At 32.3% G+C, this 18,383-nt stretch overlaps 2 protein-coding genes and 1 long non-coding RNA gene across 5 annotated transcripts; 2 read left to right on the forward strand and 1 right to left on the reverse strand.

The window, feature by feature from the left end:
* The first annotated feature begins 29 nt into the window (after positions 1–29).
* Rps30 (ribosomal protein S30) lies at positions 30–5,297 on the forward strand. 2 transcript variants are annotated; one of them, XM_076441446.1, is made up of 5 exons: positions 30–78; positions 2,224–2,305; positions 4,047–4,182; positions 4,302–4,357; positions 5,113–5,297. In XM_076441446.1, exons 2-5 carry the CDS (start codon positions 2,231–2,233, stop codon positions 5,242–5,244), a joined length of 399 nt encoding a protein of 132 aa, XP_076297561.1. In that variant the 5' UTR covers positions 30–78; positions 2,224–2,230; the 3' UTR covers positions 5,245–5,297. The 2 variants fall into 2 exon arrangements, with proteins under 2 accessions (XP_076297561.1, XP_076297562.1); XM_076441447.1 differs by lacking the exon at positions 30–78 and adding an exon at positions 315–529.
* LOC143217314 (uncharacterized) lies at positions 105–6,178 on the reverse strand. The gene is made up of 2 exons (XR_013010780.1): positions 5,723–6,178; positions 105–5,600 (listed from the first exon to the last, which is right to left on the reverse strand). It is a non-coding gene; the product is annotated as an uncharacterized LOC143217314 (long non-coding RNA).
* Positions 6,179–6,203: 25 nt separating this feature from the next.
* On the forward strand, positions 6,204–18,095 carry LOC143217304 (activator of 90 kDa heat shock protein ATPase homolog 1). Of its 2 annotated transcripts, XM_076441432.1 has the most exons (10): positions 6,204–6,446; positions 8,692–8,843; positions 9,430–9,509; positions 10,533–10,726; positions 12,159–12,279; positions 14,093–14,175; positions 15,452–15,592; positions 15,936–16,171; positions 17,717–17,806; positions 17,948–18,095. In XM_076441432.1, exons 2-9 carry the CDS (start codon positions 8,764–8,766, stop codon positions 17,799–17,801), a joined length of 1,020 nt encoding a protein of 339 aa, XP_076297547.1. In that variant the 5' UTR covers positions 6,204–6,446; positions 8,692–8,763; the 3' UTR covers positions 17,802–17,806; positions 17,948–18,095. The 2 variants fall into 2 exon arrangements, with proteins under 2 accessions (XP_076297547.1, XP_076297546.1); XM_076441431.1 differs by having other exon boundaries at positions 17,717–18,095.
* The last annotated feature ends 288 nt before the right edge of the window (positions 18,096–18,383 follow it).

An 18,383-nucleotide genomic window follows, 5' to 3' on the forward strand; every position in this document is an offset into this window, starting at 1 on the left:
TCAGTTATCGATAATAAGTCCTTATACATGTTTAGCAACTTCAGGGTGAACCTTCTTTTGGCCGTTATTGTGCTACTGGTGAGTGTACCCAATTTTCTATTCCATTTTAATTTTAGTAAACGGTGTTGCTTTATTGATTATTTCGCACGAGTAATTTTCTTTATAAATAGTTCTTCGAATTATTAATATTTTTCGTTGAAAAAATAGTAATCTGAAAGTTTTTAGTGCGTTCTTTTGATAACACGTGTCAGTATTAATCGTCCATCTTTATGTAATTTTGCAGTTAATAGTTGCACACAATTTTCCATATTTATGGAGGTAATGAATAATTTTTAAAATACTTATTCTTCTGAAATTACGTTTAATAAAACGTAATTGTATGTAATAATAATTAAATACATATATACTTGTATAATAGCACAAGGAAGATCGAAATTTTATTGTTCATGTTATGGGAAATAGTTAAAGAATAGATTGTGTTCGCGTACTGTATTAACAAATTTCAAGTAGATAATCGTAAACTTCAAAGGTATGTACATATATTATCATGTATGTTCAAATGATTTCATTAAATAATGATTAGTAAATAAAAGTGTAAATACACATTGAGTCTTGTAAAGAAACAATGATACAACACAGTTTTCAATAAATAGAAAAGAGCTAAATAATTATAATCGTTTATTAGATTAGATAAACAAAGTGTAATACATTTTTACATTTTCTATTAATTTGAGGAATATTTGAAATTACAGAAAGTTGTTGCGATGTTTATAAGTATTTTGTTTGAAACAGATGGTGTGAAAATTAAATTTTTATTAAATATGTGGCAATGTCAACAATAGCTCAATCAATGAAAGTCTCTCTGGCAATAAAAGTATAAAATAAAGGCATTTTACATGTGAATCTTTATAGTTTCATGTGAATCTTTAATCTGAAAGAATCTATTTACACAATTCATTGACGACAATCGTAGCACAACATATTCTATGAATACAAGTGCATAATTGGGTATTTAAGGATAAAGTAAAATATGTAATAATTCCAGAGTATCTGCTAACAAAACTTGATAATGTTCAGAATGAAAAATACATCAGTGGTCTACGTGACATGAAACATGTTAATAAAAATTACAATGAAGGTATCATATCATATCTTTATATGATACAAGTTTGCCACTGTTATCAGATTACGTTGGCTGTGAACTGTATCATGCCAAACATTGCAAAAATATAAAGTCTTTATATCATTTTTCTCAAAAATAGGTAGGCCATAATCAACGCTTTGTTGTTTTCTTGAAAAAGTTGGTTTAACGATTAAGAAAACATAGTGTCGACAGAGTTTCTGATGTACAAATTAAAATACGAGAAATTCACCCGGCTACGCTTAAAAAAAAGAGGCAATTAGTAAGTTGTTTTGGATCCATCTGGATCCATATCAATTTATTTAATGTTTAGCTATAAAATGTTTTTAAATTTTTTATTTATCTGTTGTCATTAACCTAAATTACATGCTAATTAAAAATTACATTCGTGAACGTAAATTACATACGTAACTAAATTAACCTATTCGGAGTCTCTTGCACAATCAATGCAAAGTGAAGCACTGTGCTATTTACAAATGAATTTTGAGCAGTTGGTACAAAATACATCATATTTGTGATTTTTTTATCGGTGTCAGGGCAAAAAGTACACCATCCTCTGAACCTTTTCGATGGTTGTGCAATATACTCAGTTCTTCGTCTTTGGACCCTGAATGCCTTACGTGTAACAATTTCTATTATGTAAATATTTAAATAGTTAAATATTTTTTTAAGTGGAAGAAAGATTTTAATTAATTATTCTCCGCACAGAAATTTCAGACACGTCAGCCTTTCCGTTGGAAAGGGAAGTGGAAGTTATAAGCGTGCAAAGAATGCTTTGGGACCAAATGGACCCAATAAGCGTAGCCGGGTTAAGCCCTATTTAGTGTAAAACTGTTCTACGCAGAATTGTGCACCATTTGCAACATTTGTTTCAAACTATTTTCATACAACGAATAACTCGATTTATTCATAGTCGTCATGTTACGAGACTCATGCTGTATAAACATGTTAATACTTCAAGAAGTTCCTATTTTTTTTCCATATATTCTACATTAAAATGTTTCTTTTCAAGTTGTTGTAAAATGTATAGTGTTATTATTTTTTTGTATCATTGTGTAATTTGTTACTTCTTCAATTTTTAGAGCAATCATGCAGTTACACATCAGGGGCGAGCACACGACTATTGTCGAGTCGCATGAAAATGAGACTATTGGAGAGATAAAGGTATGTCAAAAAACAGTTTAATTTGAATTATGCTCATTTTATAAAAACTAGTTCACTACTCGAGAACTACTGGTATGTGTGTTTACCATATAAAATGTTAAACACTATCGTAATTAATTATAATGAACATGTATATAATCACAGAAATAATTACATAGAACCTGTTTTAAGATTATTCTCTTCTTTATATATCTTGTCTTTTGTATGAAAAATTTTTTCAAACAGCTTAAAAGTATGTTTTCAAAAATTTAGTAATTTCACATTTGGGCACCCAGACCCTAATGTAGCGTACATATACTGCATACCACAGTCTTGATTTAGTTCCACAATTATTCTTTTGAATCAAGTCTAATGAAATAAAATATGAAGACTAAGTTCGTATTAGTTTTTATAATAACTAAGAAAATGCTAAACAAGTCTGTTTGTAACAGTTTTTGATGATTGGATTTTGTTCATTTTTGCATACAGTTATACAGAGAGGATAAAGAAAAACTAATCTTCTGATTTTACCTCATAATTATCTTCCTGGGCAAAACGTGGAACTGATTTTTTGTATAATACATATTTTTTATACCTTATCGAATGACTCATTGGCAGTTTAATTTAATTCAAAAGCATTGCATCCTTCACCAGCTTATTGCAACGTCAATTTTTATGGCTCCATCTTTTTCAAGGTCTCATTTTAAAGGGGAAACTTCAAGGACTATAATCATATTTTTTTCCAAATTTAAATCTCTGCGCCCCATCATCGAAAAAAACGTAAAAAAAGAATTTGTTTCAATTTTTCGACATTATAGAGTTGATTGTCAAGGTTGAAAAAATTATTTTGTAATAACCCAATCCTTTCCGAATAAAACAAAAAAAATGTATCTCAATCGGACAAACAGATCCTGAGATAAAAATTCGTAAGTGAGGCCCGTTTTTGCCGAAATGGGCAAAAAATGAAAACTTTGAAGGCCTGCCATTTCTAAAAAAATTCGAAACCGGCAAAATGATGACTTAAACCCCACCTAATTTCACATAGACTACAACATATTTTATTTAGAACTAAATCGACCATGGTGCCTGCAAAAAGTGATCGATGTGGCATGGAATGACCCATAAACAAAAGATTAAATATTTTTCGCAGTTTTGATTTTTTTGAGTTTCATTACTATCCAAGTACATATAACTTTCATGCAATTTGTCTGTATCAACAGTTACACCTATGATCATTCTAGTGTATTATACATATATATATATACATACATTTCTATAATTTTTAATTTCAATAATTATTTGGTACTGGATAATATAATTTATAAGTGATAATAGCTCGTTTTATTATTTACACATAGTATATTTAATTGCGTTGCATAGATAACCTAGAGACAGTAAATTCTGCCTATAGGAGGAGCAACAACGCAACATAAAAGTACAAATTAATGAGCTGGCAATCTAACACATTTTTGTTGATTACCATTCGCAACATTTGTCAACAAATATTACATTGAGCAAAAATTCATTTTTCTTCTTAACACGTTAAACGCCAAGCCTGCTTTGTATGACCTTCGCTGTAGCTTATGCTTGTTTATACAAAAGCCGGCGCAGCGGTATAGCACGAACGTAAAATCTACGACCGGCGTGGCCTTCAATGTATTAGTACAAAAGTACATAATTCTTAAACAAAGATAATGAACTTAGTTTTCACATCTTTTACTGAAATATCTAATAACATAAACTTGACACATCTATTTTTCAGAATAAAATTGTGCAGTTGGAGGGAGCTGCAAATATAGATTTTAATCTATATTGTTCTGGACTTCTATTATCGAATGAAGCTTCAGTTGGGGAACTTGCATCAAATACTTTAGAATTAACAGTTTCTCTTCCTGGTGGTAAGTTATTTGTTTCTATAATCTAGTTTTATATTATTAGTAATAATTTAACTGACTTGTGTGTTGTGATACAACGAAAAAATAGTAACAGTACTAATGAAATTATAATAATCTTTCAGGTAAAGTGCATGGGTCTCTAGCTCGTGCTGGTAAAGTAAAAGCTCAAACACCGAAGGTAATTAGACCATTGTTTATTGTTGAAATCGTCGCTATTCCTTTCCTATCAGTTTTAGTTATTCAATTTTTACTTCAGCTAGTTCACTAATTCGGCAATATTTCCGTTAGTGTTGAAAAAATATGTAGGTCTTCTGTAATAAGAGTAACAAATTTTAAGCATCTTATTATGAAGCTCGATGTCCGGTTGTCAGTCATTTTTCACTCATACTAATAGTTCACTATGTAATATGTATTCGCGTTCGTCTGAGTATCTCATTGGTTTACTAATGCTATAATAAAACTATAGTTACTCGCATTCGAGACCGCGTTAAACGTTTCCGGTACTTGATTCTCTAGCATCACTTTCTGGGTTATTACTCTAAAGATAATTTTTCAGTTTTTCCGGAATCGTCCGCAGGCAGTTATAAACAATCTTACGTGATAAGAAACATAATAAAAGTGAAGACATTGTGCCTTTAATTCTTTGCGCAGACGATTCTCCCGCGGTTATACACGTTCAAAACGTGTAACTTTTTGGAATAGCACATCAATTCCAATTCTGACATAATTCTCAACGTGCGTGGCATTTTATTTCGGCGCAAGGGGTTAATTTGTTTTGAGGGCAGCCACTTTTCATTCTCGTTTTATATCCAACATTTTCTATAGGATTCTTCCATGCTATATTATCTTACACATTTTAATTTCTAATATTTTCATAACAATATTTTTGTTTACATTGCTACTGGTCTGTAAATACTCTTCTTTTTTGTACAGGTTGAAAAACAAGAAAAGAGTAAAAAGAAAACCGGCAGGGCTAAAAGGCGAATCCAGTACAATCGAAGATTTGTGAATGTTGTTCAAACTTACGGCCGTCGACGTGGACCAAATGCTAATCCTAACTCGTAATTGTATACATATATACATGTTTTATGATCACGAAAATAAAATGAAAAGCTAAACATGAGGAGTTTTTATTTTCTATGATTTACTCTTCAGCACAATTAGTGAACTTTGAGCGCGGATATCTCGGAAACTATGCGAGATAGCGAAAAACTGAATCGAATCAATCCTGTGGCACATTTTGTCAGCTTTAATTTTGTATGGAATGGTCTTATCGCTAGGACGCATAGTTTCCGAGATATACGCGGAAAACCGAAAAAGGGGACCTTCTACGTGCACCCAGCACACCTTCTAGGAGTGGGGACTTTTAGTATGTTTTCCCTCCTCACTAGTCCAAACAAAAATATTGCCGCTGACTGTAACTAATTAAATAAAAGGAAATTTCTTAAAAAGTAAGAATAGATATTTTTATAAATATAAACAACTAAAATCAAATTTTACTTGTTACTTCTGTAAAACATAAAATATAATTTGATACACTAACCTGTCTCTATCATTAACTTTTTCATTAAGCTTTTTTTAGCCGATTCCTTTCGGTTTTTCCTTGAATCGCATCTCTTGATGCAATATTTTACTCCACAAAATTAACAAAAAATGATAATGTTAAAGACACATATGGATCATGTGATTCTACGGTTAAATAGATAGTTTTGCACAGTTCATAGACATATATGTCTATGGCACAGTTTTGCAAATGTATATATATACGCTCTGCAAATGTATTAGAATTTCATTGATAACCTAACACATGTGATAATACTCTACTAATTCAAAGTAGTAAGTTAGCTTAGAGCGCTCCCTATTATTTGTCCACGCGAACGCGAACTCAAGAGAAGAACAAACTATATGAGAATATGTATATAGCAGCAGAGAGTATATTATATATATAGTAAGTGAGCCACATGAACATGTTCGTGAATTTTCTAGAAGATATCTGCATCCCCACCTGAATATTAGTTTCCGTATGTTTCCGTAGCAATTTCAAGTCTCGTCCAGTCTCGTCCTCGTGCGAGGACTTGCGAATTTCACATTATTATTCATTCATAAGAGTATTGATGTGAAAAACGTGTTCTGAGTTTCCAAGAAAGTTGTGATTTCAAAAAAATACATTGATTGTTCCAATAACTTTCCGTTGAAAATTGTGTTGCATCAACAATATAAGAGAAGTGACTGGCATAATCGTACTCAGAACATCGTCGAAAATTGTTGTAAGTAAAATATTAGTATTATTATGCAAGCCTGTTATGCAGGTATTATATGTCGAAATTATTAATTTTACAAGTATATACATATCAGTTTTAGGTTATTATGCATATGTAACATTTGTTTAAAACTTAAATATATTTGGAAGGTTTATTATGAAGGTCTGACAATTTTCTAATTTTGGATAACAAATCTTAACGGTTCTTGCTATTGTAAATCATTTTCATTGAAACTTCTATTTAGAACATGTTCAGTAATGTGAGTTATCTAACAAACATTTATTTGATCTTACACATGTAGAAAATGTGGCAGTACAACGTGAATGACATGGGTATAAGTTTCTAAGATTTAAGAACAAATATTTACAATCACATTTGAATATTAAATTAATAAACTATTTCGTTCCGTGTATATTTTAAATAACATTTGAAAACTGTTGCTATTATTACGACATTTTTAAAAATAAATCATAGCATTTTGTAAAATTGGTTTTTATATTATTATAGATGTGTATATAAGGCTTGTGTAAAAAATATTATTGTACTACACTTTAATTATTTCTATTTAATAATAATAGCACGAGTTATAAGAGTTTTAATTTCGTACAAAATCTTTAGTTATAATTAATTTAGTACACATTTCTTAAATAGAAATTACTATATTATTGTGCAATTTCAATGTGCATATATTAATATAAAATGTTTTACATATATGTAGCTTTTCTCTATCAACGTAATATTATATACATAATATCATAATGTAATCGATACAAATATATATTTAAATATGAATTAGAAGTATGAAAAGATACCTGCATTTTTATTGTGATACTGACAATGTGACTGTGGAAAACAAACAGCACAATGATTTTATGGGCATAGGTTGTTTAATATCTTTCCTTTTCCATTTATTTTTTTTTTATTATAAACACATTTAAAAAGAGTACAGTGATACCTCAGTATACGATCTTAATCCGTTCCTGATATTTGGACTTATACCGAATAGGACGTATACCAAACCAACCTTTCCTATAAGAAGTAATGTAAGAATGTTTAATTCATTCTCATGTAAAAAAACTTCTATTGATACTATACCTACATTAACCCTTTGTGGTCGGAAAATTTCGCTGGTGGGAGTAACAGCAGGTCGGAGCAAATTTAATTAATTTTAATTTAATTTTTTTTCTTCGTCAACGCCTTCATTATTCTCCGTGTCACTGTCAATTTTTGGTACATTGATTCTTTTATGAGGAATTACGTCATCGTCACTACTGTTACTTTCATTACATACTAAATCGGGCATTGAAGTGTTTGTATTTTCATTATATTCTTCAACTTCCAACCCATCGTCACTACTCTCTACATCTTCAAAATCATTCCTAAACTCTTCCATTTTTGGGAATTACACTGTTTATTTTGTAAATTTTTAACATAAATTTTATGGTATATACTTTTTGATCATAAAATAACGTGAGTGACGTGCAGTGTGGCTAGCTTTTTAATTTCTCCCTTCCGAAGAGAACGATAAACACTGAATGCAATCTGAATGCACTGAATCTGGCATCAGGAGGATTGTTGTCTTTCATTATTGCTAGCTTTGTACGCCGTGCCACGCGCCAGGCGATCAGGAAAGACATCATGCCGCCACAGAGGCGGCACCGACTTCTACAACGATTTGCGAATGCCGCCACTGTGGTGGCATCGACCGCAAAGGGTTAGTGGGGTTGTAAAGTAATTTAAACACTGTTTAAACACATAAATAAAAACTGAGATTTTTAAATCTATCTTTATATTTATATTGTAGCATCTGCCATCGCACCAGACATACTCGCCTTCTGTATCAAGCCGTTGATACCGATACACTGGATCGACTGATCATTTTCTTTCATCTCTCCGTGTTGTGTCTTTGCAGGCTTCACGATCATACGCCAACCTCATCATCGAGCTACATAAAATAAAAATGTAGTTATGTATCAAAAAACATCGATGACCTTGATAACTCCGAAAAAAATTACCTTCGGAAAAAAATATTCGTGCCAGATATTTGGTCCATTGACACCATGCACATTACGTAACAAATATTTTTTGCATCACAATAACCTGAAGAGATATTTAGGTGTCCTATTCTAGACGAAACACCCTGTATACATAGAATGGAATTATTCTAGGTCGAAAGAAATGTTTGATTTTACAGTTAAAATAGATCCGACTGCAAAGGGTTAACAAAAGAATTATACTTTATATGTTTCAGGAATATCTTGGTTTACATTGATACATTTGGACATTACAAGAGTACTTATTCAGTACTTGTTTCATTTACAAGATGGCTAAATGGGGCGAAGGTGATCCAAGGTGGATTGTTGAAGAAAGGCCTGACGCCACTAATGTGAACAACTGGCATTGGTATGTTAAACTACACACACAATAATTGTATGTCTTAATTCAGGTCTGGGCAACGCTGGCTTGTGGGATAGATGTAGCTGCTACTCTCCCTCCCGAAGAGGAGTAGCAGCAACATCTGTACCGCGAGCCAGCGTCGCCCAGGACTGGTCTAAAGAAAAGATCAAAGTATACAGAGAAATTTTGTGTGTCACATTTGTAAGACTGTAAGTTTTGTCATTGTAAGGACTGAGTATGTAAAATTCAGAGAGAACTTCGAATTTTGGGAGTCTATCTATATTTTGTACATAATTTACAAATTATTCTTTACCTAAATTTGAATAAAATAGGAGTCCGAAATGTAGTGTTTCCTGTACAAAAGGGCGTTTTGTCGATTTAGACTTGAGAGGCTTATATCTGATGTTAAAGCTGTTACAAAATCATGTTTCTAGTATTCCTGCAATGCTGTTCGTAATTTAGGAGAATTGTGTAATTGATAAAATAACTTTCTATCAGTATTAATTTATCCATATACGAAAAATAATTATTAAATCATATTACAGATAATAATCTAACATAATGATCTAATATGTAATATTTTCTTTTTAAGGACGGAAAAAAATGCCTGTGTCTGGTCTCAGGAAAAGTTGAAAGACTTATTTACCAATATGAAGATCGGAGGAGACGAAGGTTTATATTTTATTCTTTATTTTTATCATGTCTAAAATGAGTTCAGTAACATTTAGATATTACAGTGTAATTCTATATGATACTATTTACTTTAATTTTGTTCTAATTGTATTTGTTTACTGCGTTAATAATTGTTTTATTATAAAATTTGTATATTTTATTTAATTTCAAATTATTCAATTTTTAATAAATGCATATACACTCCTTGACAGAAGTGAAAAATACAAAATTTTATTGGATATGGTATGTTTTATTCACGTTTACAAAAAAAATGAGTATAAGTGTAGAGCAGAAGAGAGAGAGATATGCGTTTCTTGAATTAATTGGAAATAATTCTGTGCTCAACTAGCAGAAAATACATGAATTACGATTTTTTATTTAGCTATTTTGTTTTTTAACTTCTGTAACTAAGTGTATATATGTATAATAAATATACGGTAATTATTTACAATAGTGGAAAAGTGAAAACTCCTTCCCGACCTCTGTTGAAATCAGTTCGGAAGAGGAAGTCTATGCCCAGACCTAACAGTTTGTTTTATAAATATTTCGGAAACTAAATCGAGCAGCGGTAACCCAGTCAACCAGTCAATATCTCCGAAACTAGTGAGCGGATAAAAAAAAGTATCCAGGAAAATTGCTGGTCTTTTTACGTACAATAAGATCCCGTAATAAAAAATATAGGTTCCCATTTGAAAAAACAAAGTTGACCTTCAAATGACCTTGAACACGACACCCAAATAAAAAACTGATACTGCCCCCCTCTTTCCCCCTCGAAATCCTTGGACACGTGGTTTACACTTTTTTAATATCTTTCATATTTTTCGAGATATTCGGCGGGAAAGTTTTCAAATGTACCCTGTACATATTTCCATTTATATAGCATTGATAAAAAAATATATTAGTTAATTTAAACAAATATAACTGAAAAGTAATTTCAATTTGGTCGGGCCCTATTGTAAATAATTATCAAATATACATACTTTAAATACATGCACATGGTACGTTAAACAAATATTTTTTTAGTTTTATGTACGATAACAGAAGTAGAAAAATGCGAGGGTGAGGCAATGGCTAACAATAGGAAAGGTAAATTAATTTTCTTCTATGAATGGAATATTGTTTTAAAATGGAAATACGACGGAAAATCTGATAAGAAGATTGAGGGTAAAATAAACATTCCAAATCTATCTGAGGAGAATGATATTACTGAAGTAGATGTAAGTAAATAATCTTAACAGGTCACAGTCGTTATTATTTGCAAGTTTATGAACACTTGCCTTCATACATAGTTTATTATTTAACACGTTCACTGTTCGATCACCTACATTTAAATTGACGAAATACATAACAATGACTTTTTCAAAGGCAATAATAAACAGTTTTCTTTTAAGTATTACATTATATATATTTCACTAACTTAAAAACTGGTTTAAGTTTAATTATGTTTAGTACTTGCCGCAATCATTTAGGAGTCATTTGTTAATTTTTTATTTAAATTAATACATACAGATTATGGGACTGTGAACGTGTTAACCTTGTTATGATCCTCAGTTTTATTATACATCCTGAGCAATGAGAAAGAGGCATATTAATACCTAGTTCTTATTGCTTTGCTCATACTTAACTCTCATACAGAAATTCACTCATTTTCTGTTTTCTTTTTTTAGATATTGTCGAATGTTTGCATTTCTCTAATCATGCTTCAATGCGATGAAAAAAATACATTTTGTTCGTGTTTTTCTCTGAGATATAAATATGTATAATGAATGAATTAGCAGGAGAAGAGATCTTTAAGTTTACCTGAGTACGGTACAATACAATCTCATAACTAATGGCACACACTTTAAATCAGAATAACTTTTTTATAAATGGACTAAACGACTTCAGCTTTTCTGCAAAGCAAGATGGAGCAGTTTACTAGACTTTCGTAGAATTTCCTTTTTACACCTTTTTTAATAGATTATTAATATTAATTAAAATGTAAAACAAAAATGAGTGAATTATTGAAGATTTCTCGTATAATATTTCTAAGGAGTGTATGAGAGTCATAGTAATTTTTGAAAGTAATATAATTACATTTGGACTGCGAAAATCGGAGGACTACATTACTGTTACAAACATGAAAATGCACTTTGGTTGAAAGAAAAATATAAACTTTATAACAGATTTAATATTATAAAACTATGGACCGAGAATCTCTTAGGTTACACTGTCTAACAAATTTCAACTTTTTTTTTACGTTTCGATTTTCACTATGCGATTCTTATAGAGTTTTTGCACTGATTCCGAATCTATCCTTAATTTTTCCCCTAGACGGACAGTTTTTGAAAAACTTGATTTTGAAAGAGAGACATATTTTTCAACTTTAAACGGTATTCGGGAAAGTCCATAGAATCTTTTGCTGTAAAGAACAATTCAAAATCTTTTATAATAACATCACAATATTCGATCAAAGTTAAAAAGTTTGTCTTTTTTTCAAAATCAAATTTCTCAAAAACTGTGCGTCTAGGGGAAAATTAAGGGCAGATACGAAATCAGCGCAAAAAACTCTATAAGGATCGCATAGCGAAAATCGAAACGTTTTTGGGCTGTTGGACAGTGTTATTAACATTATTATCAGTAAGATAACGAATACATCTTAAATTACAGATTCAAATTACTTTGAAAGATAGCACAAACGAAGGCGAAGTAATAAAGCACTTCCTACATACGAAAGGAAAGGATGTTATTCGAGAAAAACTAAACAAATATGTCTCTGCTCTAAGAGAAGGTAAAGTTTTATGTCTGTGAGAAGGAACTAACAAGAAGTGTCACAGAACAAGCGAAGCCTGTGGATTTTAATAAGACTTTATTAGATATTTTTAGATATTAGCTGCCCTTTTAAACAAAGGCAGATTCAGGGTCCAGCCGCCAGTATTCTGCCTTTGTTCTGCCCATGTGGCCAAAAGCCCTGCGCCAACGGACAGAAATGAAATGTTTGGTTGTCAGGGTGTTTGCAGGCGGAATTCCATGCCAAATTGTGGGCAAAACCAGGACACGGTCGCACTAAGAGCAGATCTAATCTAGCTCTAAGAGTAAATATCGAGCAAAATCGGAGTGAACCTTGCTGTAGAAGGGAAAACCGAATTTTATTTAAATTTCTAAATTATATAATTTACATAAAGTTTCATGTATTTTGATTTAAATAATGACAATAATAATTTTGCCCGATATTAACCCTTGCACTCGAATGGCGAGTCTGAGGCGCCGCTAAAAATTGCCATACCATTATTCAAAACAGTTTTGACATTATTAAAAAGTCTGTATTCTATAAATTGTAGAAAGCTCAACTGTTATATAAGAAAACAGGTTCAATTTGATGTGCACAATGTAAAAAAGATTACATAGAACAAAAATGATCTGGATTGAAACAAATATCTTGATTTTGGAATTCAAATTGCTTCGAGTGCAAAGGGTTAACTCTAACAGTAAGATTAGATTCTCTCTTAGTGCGACCGATCTGCCCTCTACGCGATGGCAGGGTCCATCCTCATTTTGCTCTCGATTTGACATGAAATTTCGCCTGCAAACTTTGGACTCAAACACCGTGGGTAATGGCGCGACAGATGGGTCAGAAATTGTCTACAGGTTTTGGTGGCAAATTCATAGTAAATCAAGAGCAGATTGCTTACTGGGTAGTTCACAAAATTGACGTTATATGAAAGTTTCATCAAAATCTAGAGGAGTTGCTTGATTCTTAACTAATATCCCACAATTAGTCTTAAAAGATATCATAATAAATGTTTTAATAATTATAGTAGTGATAAAAAGGATATATCAATAATTTACAATATTACTCAAAAGTAGGGCGTGAAAATGGTGATGACATTGGTTTTTATTCTTGGAACAGGAACCAGAACGTTTCAACGTTTATGTATGGAGAGTTTCTGGTGAATATTATATTGATTTTGAATCCTATTCCATTTCTAAAGCATCACCAATGTATTAGCCCTGTATTAGTACATAAAATGGTTATGCATTAAGAAAGATCAACAAAATCACTTACATTTATGTACGAAACGAAATCTACTAATCACAGACTAATTCATTGACAGAATCAAGATTATTTTGACCACTTTCAAAAAGTCTATTTAACATCCTTCTAACTATTTCGCAGATGAACAAATTAACACTGTTGTAATTATTTAGAAAATGAAATATTAAAATTAATTTTATTTAGCAGGATCTTTTTCCAAAAATTTGTTGTAAAGATATTTACTTTGCGTTTTTTAAGAAGAAATATTAATTATTCAAGTCCTTATAATTGTTTCAGTCAGAACCTTTATATAAAAGTATTTGATGTCCCTTAGATGTTGTTTTCAAAAAAACTGTAATGTTTATTAAAAACTTATTGTAAACAGTAATACATCTACTTGGTTTCAAACCATTTCAAGTATTGTCTTGTACATGTAAAGTGTTTTCAGTAGTAAGAAGAAAACATTTCGTACCCATTACATACATAAAAAAAAGTCATTATTTATTATTTAATTTGTCTATGTATAAATATTCATATATTATGTTAATTTGTATTCTTTCTTTATTAGAGTTTGCAGTTGGAATGATTCTACCCAAAAAAGACAATGTGAAAGAGAATATCTCAAATTTCACCACTGAATTCAATGCGAAAGTAAGTATAAAAACAATTACAACAAATAAGATTGCAAAGCTTCGTGCAACACTACAAAGTACAAAGTACAGTAATTCTTCAATCGAAGTCCCAACATCCGTGTTTTGAACGGAGTTCATTAGCGTAGAGAGGCTATTTTTTTATGACTGCGTCTACCGCGCCGAGACTTGAATGAAATAGGATCGCGTAGCCGAAGCGTGTCGCCGTCGCCGGCACAGTTTAAAGGCCCGTGCGTCATCACCAAAGTTCTATCTTCTTTATTTTCCATTATTTTTTAATGGAACTTTCACCAACATATTCGTGGCATTTTTCTAATGCAAAATGATACCAAACACGATATAATTTCAACTATATTTAGTGGTTTAATCGACGATGAAAGTTTCGAACGCAACGAAGAAGAGCGTATAGGAAAGAAAGAGACGCGGACAGTCGACGTCGCCGGCACAGTTCAAAGGCCCGCGTTGTCGCTGTCCTTCCTTGCTCCCGAAACTTTCACCGTCGATTAAATCACTAAATACAGTTGAAATTATATCGTGTTTGGTGTCATTTTAATCAGAGAAATGCCAGGAATAAGCTAGTAAAAGTCCCATAAAACAATCATGAAAATTAAAAAGTTTGAGAATTCAATTCACTTGAGTCAATGTGGTGTTCGCACCGATATACCCGAGCCGAGATCAATCGTCGCCGCCCTACGGGGTCAATTATGGTGTTATTGAATAGCATTTTAAAAAATATCAAATACGTCTACTTTTATTTTTCTGATCTGTGTGATGTGTACTTCTCGAGATATCTCCAATTTTCAACGATTTTTTATCCATTTTGATTTTTGTTCATTACAGCGCCATCTGTGAACCTAAATGCAAAAACTCCTAGGTCAAATTCGTGTATTTTTTTCTGGAGAATCCAAATCTGCAATGAAAAATGGGGGTTCCCAATTAAGTTTTTCATATTCCCCCTCGCCCACTCCCAGGGGGTGGCGGTGGGGGGTCGAGTTTGGTATCATTGGATGACCCCCCTCGCGACGAACAACTTTCATTACCCACTTGTTTTGATCCGATGCATAGTTCTCGTTCTCGAGATATTTCAATGTCTTCAGATAAAATGACCACCCAGTATGTACATTGAACTGTAGTGAATTGTGAACATTCGGACTGGAGCTACTATATTTCGCAAATATTAATGTATATTAGTTTGAATTGACGTGCTAACAGAAATTACTCGAGTTTCTTCTATTTTATGGTTTATTAAATAAATATTTTTTAATTAATTGTTGAAGATGCAAATGAATTCCACAGTGGCGTCGTCAAATAATAAGGAAAGAGTATTGGGAGCCAAGATTTTGACGACAACGATCAAGCAGCAACAGAAGTTCCAATGCAGAGCGCAGGAATTCTACAATGTGTTCACGACGATTGAGGTAAAGTTTTTACATTATTATTATTAAGGAACATAATAATTGCTTTGTACAACAAATGTTAACGTCTTTTCGGATTGCGAATTGTTGGTCTTTGGGAAGCAAGGTAAATTTTGCTGAAAAATATAATAACAGCGCAAATATCAATTTTAAGACTTGTGAATTCATTTTGTCAACATCATGTAATTATTTAGGTTTTAAAATATCTCCTATCTTATTACTTCTGTTACTCTGAAACAGGAAAGTTGGAGTGAAATTTCATTTGGTGATTTACAAAATTATTAATCACGGCCATTATTGTTTTCGATAGAGAATTTATTTTGCAACTGACAATGTTTCTTTACAGATGGTACAGGCGTTCACGAAAGGACCAGTAAAACTAGAACCAAAGAAAGCTGGGACGTTTGAACTGTTCGGTGGTAACATTCATGGAGAATTCGTTGAGGTTACGCCCACAAAAATTGTTCAAAGGTGGCGCTGTAAACAGTGGCCTGACGGACACTTTAGCGAAGTAACTATTGGAATCTCGGAGAAAAGTGACCACACCGAAGTTAATTTAACGCAAGTTGGTGTACCATGCAGGTAAGAAGGACAAAATATGTTTCCCTTTTATAAGAATCCTACATCTGTACTTCAGAATCGGAAATATTAAACCAGACGTTCCAAACTTTAACGGAGAGTAGAAAAGCAATTTTTAGACAAGTACAGACTCTCGGAAGTCTTGTGCTTTTAGATGTTCACAGTAGAAACATAATAGTATCTGATAAAAATCATCTCAGCTGAAAATTAATTTTGCAATTGCTTTGAACATAACTTTTTAACAATAGTAATGCACGTGGTCCCACAAGTATTGATAGTATTTACTGTAGTTGTATTTACTGTAGTTTCTACAAATTATCGCAATCGTAGGTGTTCCGAAGTTTAATCAAAAAAATTTATTGTAATTTAACTTCTCCGAATTGTTTATGAAACGAGGCATTTAGATGAGAACAATCATAGAGACCCTAATGTTTCACGATATTTTTAATAATTTTGTAATTGTACAACCCGGTACTTGTTTATCAGATAGATAATTCATGGATGAATAGTTCGTCGGCGTTTTCCATTTGTCTCGTACTTTTAAGGTTTTCATTTGACTGACAAGGAGACCTCGAGTATCGAGAACGCCAGATCCCAACGAGTTTTTGTGTGGATCTAGCTTACGCGCCCTCATGAACTATCCAATTGGTTTTAGTCGCCAACGAGAACCCGTTTTCGAGAAAATCGATTTTGAAATTGGAAAAAATTCGTACCACTCGGATATCCCAGGTTCCTTTTCGAAGTTTTTGCAATAATGTACAATAATTTTACAAGAAATAAGCAACAAATTAAATATATTAACAATATAAGCCAAAGTACACTCCTAGACGGAGGGTTGGGTAGAACTATAGTTCCGGCATTTTTCTCCTAGCTAAAAATGCCATGGAACTGATACTTGTACCGAAACCCTCCGTTTAGGGGTGTACTTTTCAAACTGTGTGTTTAAACACGTATAGTTTAACATAATAAAGGGGCATCGTTAAGACAATCGTTGGCGGTAGACCCGCGCAGGTATATCTCGTTTTATGGTTAAAACCGTTACAGAACTCTCTTTCGTACCGCGTGAAGAAATACACAGCAAAAATAATTTTCGTTATAATACTTACCACAACGAATATGTAAGATTTTTATCAAACATATATCTTGTACATCGTAAAACTAGATTACTTGTCATTTATTATATTAGAAATAATGTGTAGCACGTAGAAAAATAAAAAAGAAAGTGACAAAAAATATTTATGAAAAATGCCGACACGGGACGCGAACCCCGACCAATCTCGTAGTAGACATTCGCTCAACCCCAGCCACCGACCGCTGTGAAAAGAGGTTTTCACTCATGGAATATAACGCACATGTCGCATTTCAAAATCGATTTTCTCGAAAACGGGTTCACGCTGGCGACTAAAACCAATTGGATAGTTCATGAGGGTGCGTAAGCTATGTCCACACAAAAACTCGTTGCGATCCGGTGTTCTCGATACGCGAGGTCTCCTCGTGAGTCTTGTAATTATGAAATAAAATGTAATCAAGTATGTGTTTCTTTTACAGTGAGGAAGATGCAACAAAAGAAAATTGGGAGAGGTACTACTGGGATGCTATAAAACGTACTTTTGGATTTGGATATTTTATGTGATCTATGTATGTTTTGAATTTACCTTGCTTATTGATAAGTAGCAGAATTATTAAAATGTGTACTATTGTGCGTCGGCTCGTATATATTTTACGAATTAGCCACTTAATGATCAGTCTTAAACAAATTGTGTCTTGTCTCCATTCTAGTTACTGGAACTTTTCATTTTTCAACCCCTTCTATTTAACATACTGCATCACTCAAGCAGAGCACCATGCCTTTGCTTATAATTAACGTATCGGTGAGACATCTGTATGAATAGTTGTATATGTCAAATAAATCATGTCAACCACTTAATTCTGCTGCCTCCGTTATTACTCGTTATTCCTCTCCCATATCATCTTATTCTTATATGAACTTGGTATCTTACAATTACTTTTTTCAGTCTTATTGGTAACTTATTTCCTATTACTTGAACCAAGTTCAGCGCCCGCTCTAGCGGTTACGTCGCCCCGGACAAAAAGACCAATTGCCGCCCCTTAAGAATATATATATGTATATATATTTTAAATAAAGGTACATATTTTTTATCTTCAATAAAAATCAAATCATTTTATTTAAATTTTAATAAAAGTAAATTTTAAT

The sequence above is a fragment of the Lasioglossum baleicum genome, chromosome 16 (genome assembly GCF_051020765.1).
Source record: "Lasioglossum baleicum chromosome 16, iyLasBale1, whole genome shotgun sequence".
NCBI classification, from domain to species: domain Eukaryota; kingdom Metazoa; phylum Arthropoda; class Insecta; order Hymenoptera; family Halictidae; genus Lasioglossum; species Lasioglossum baleicum.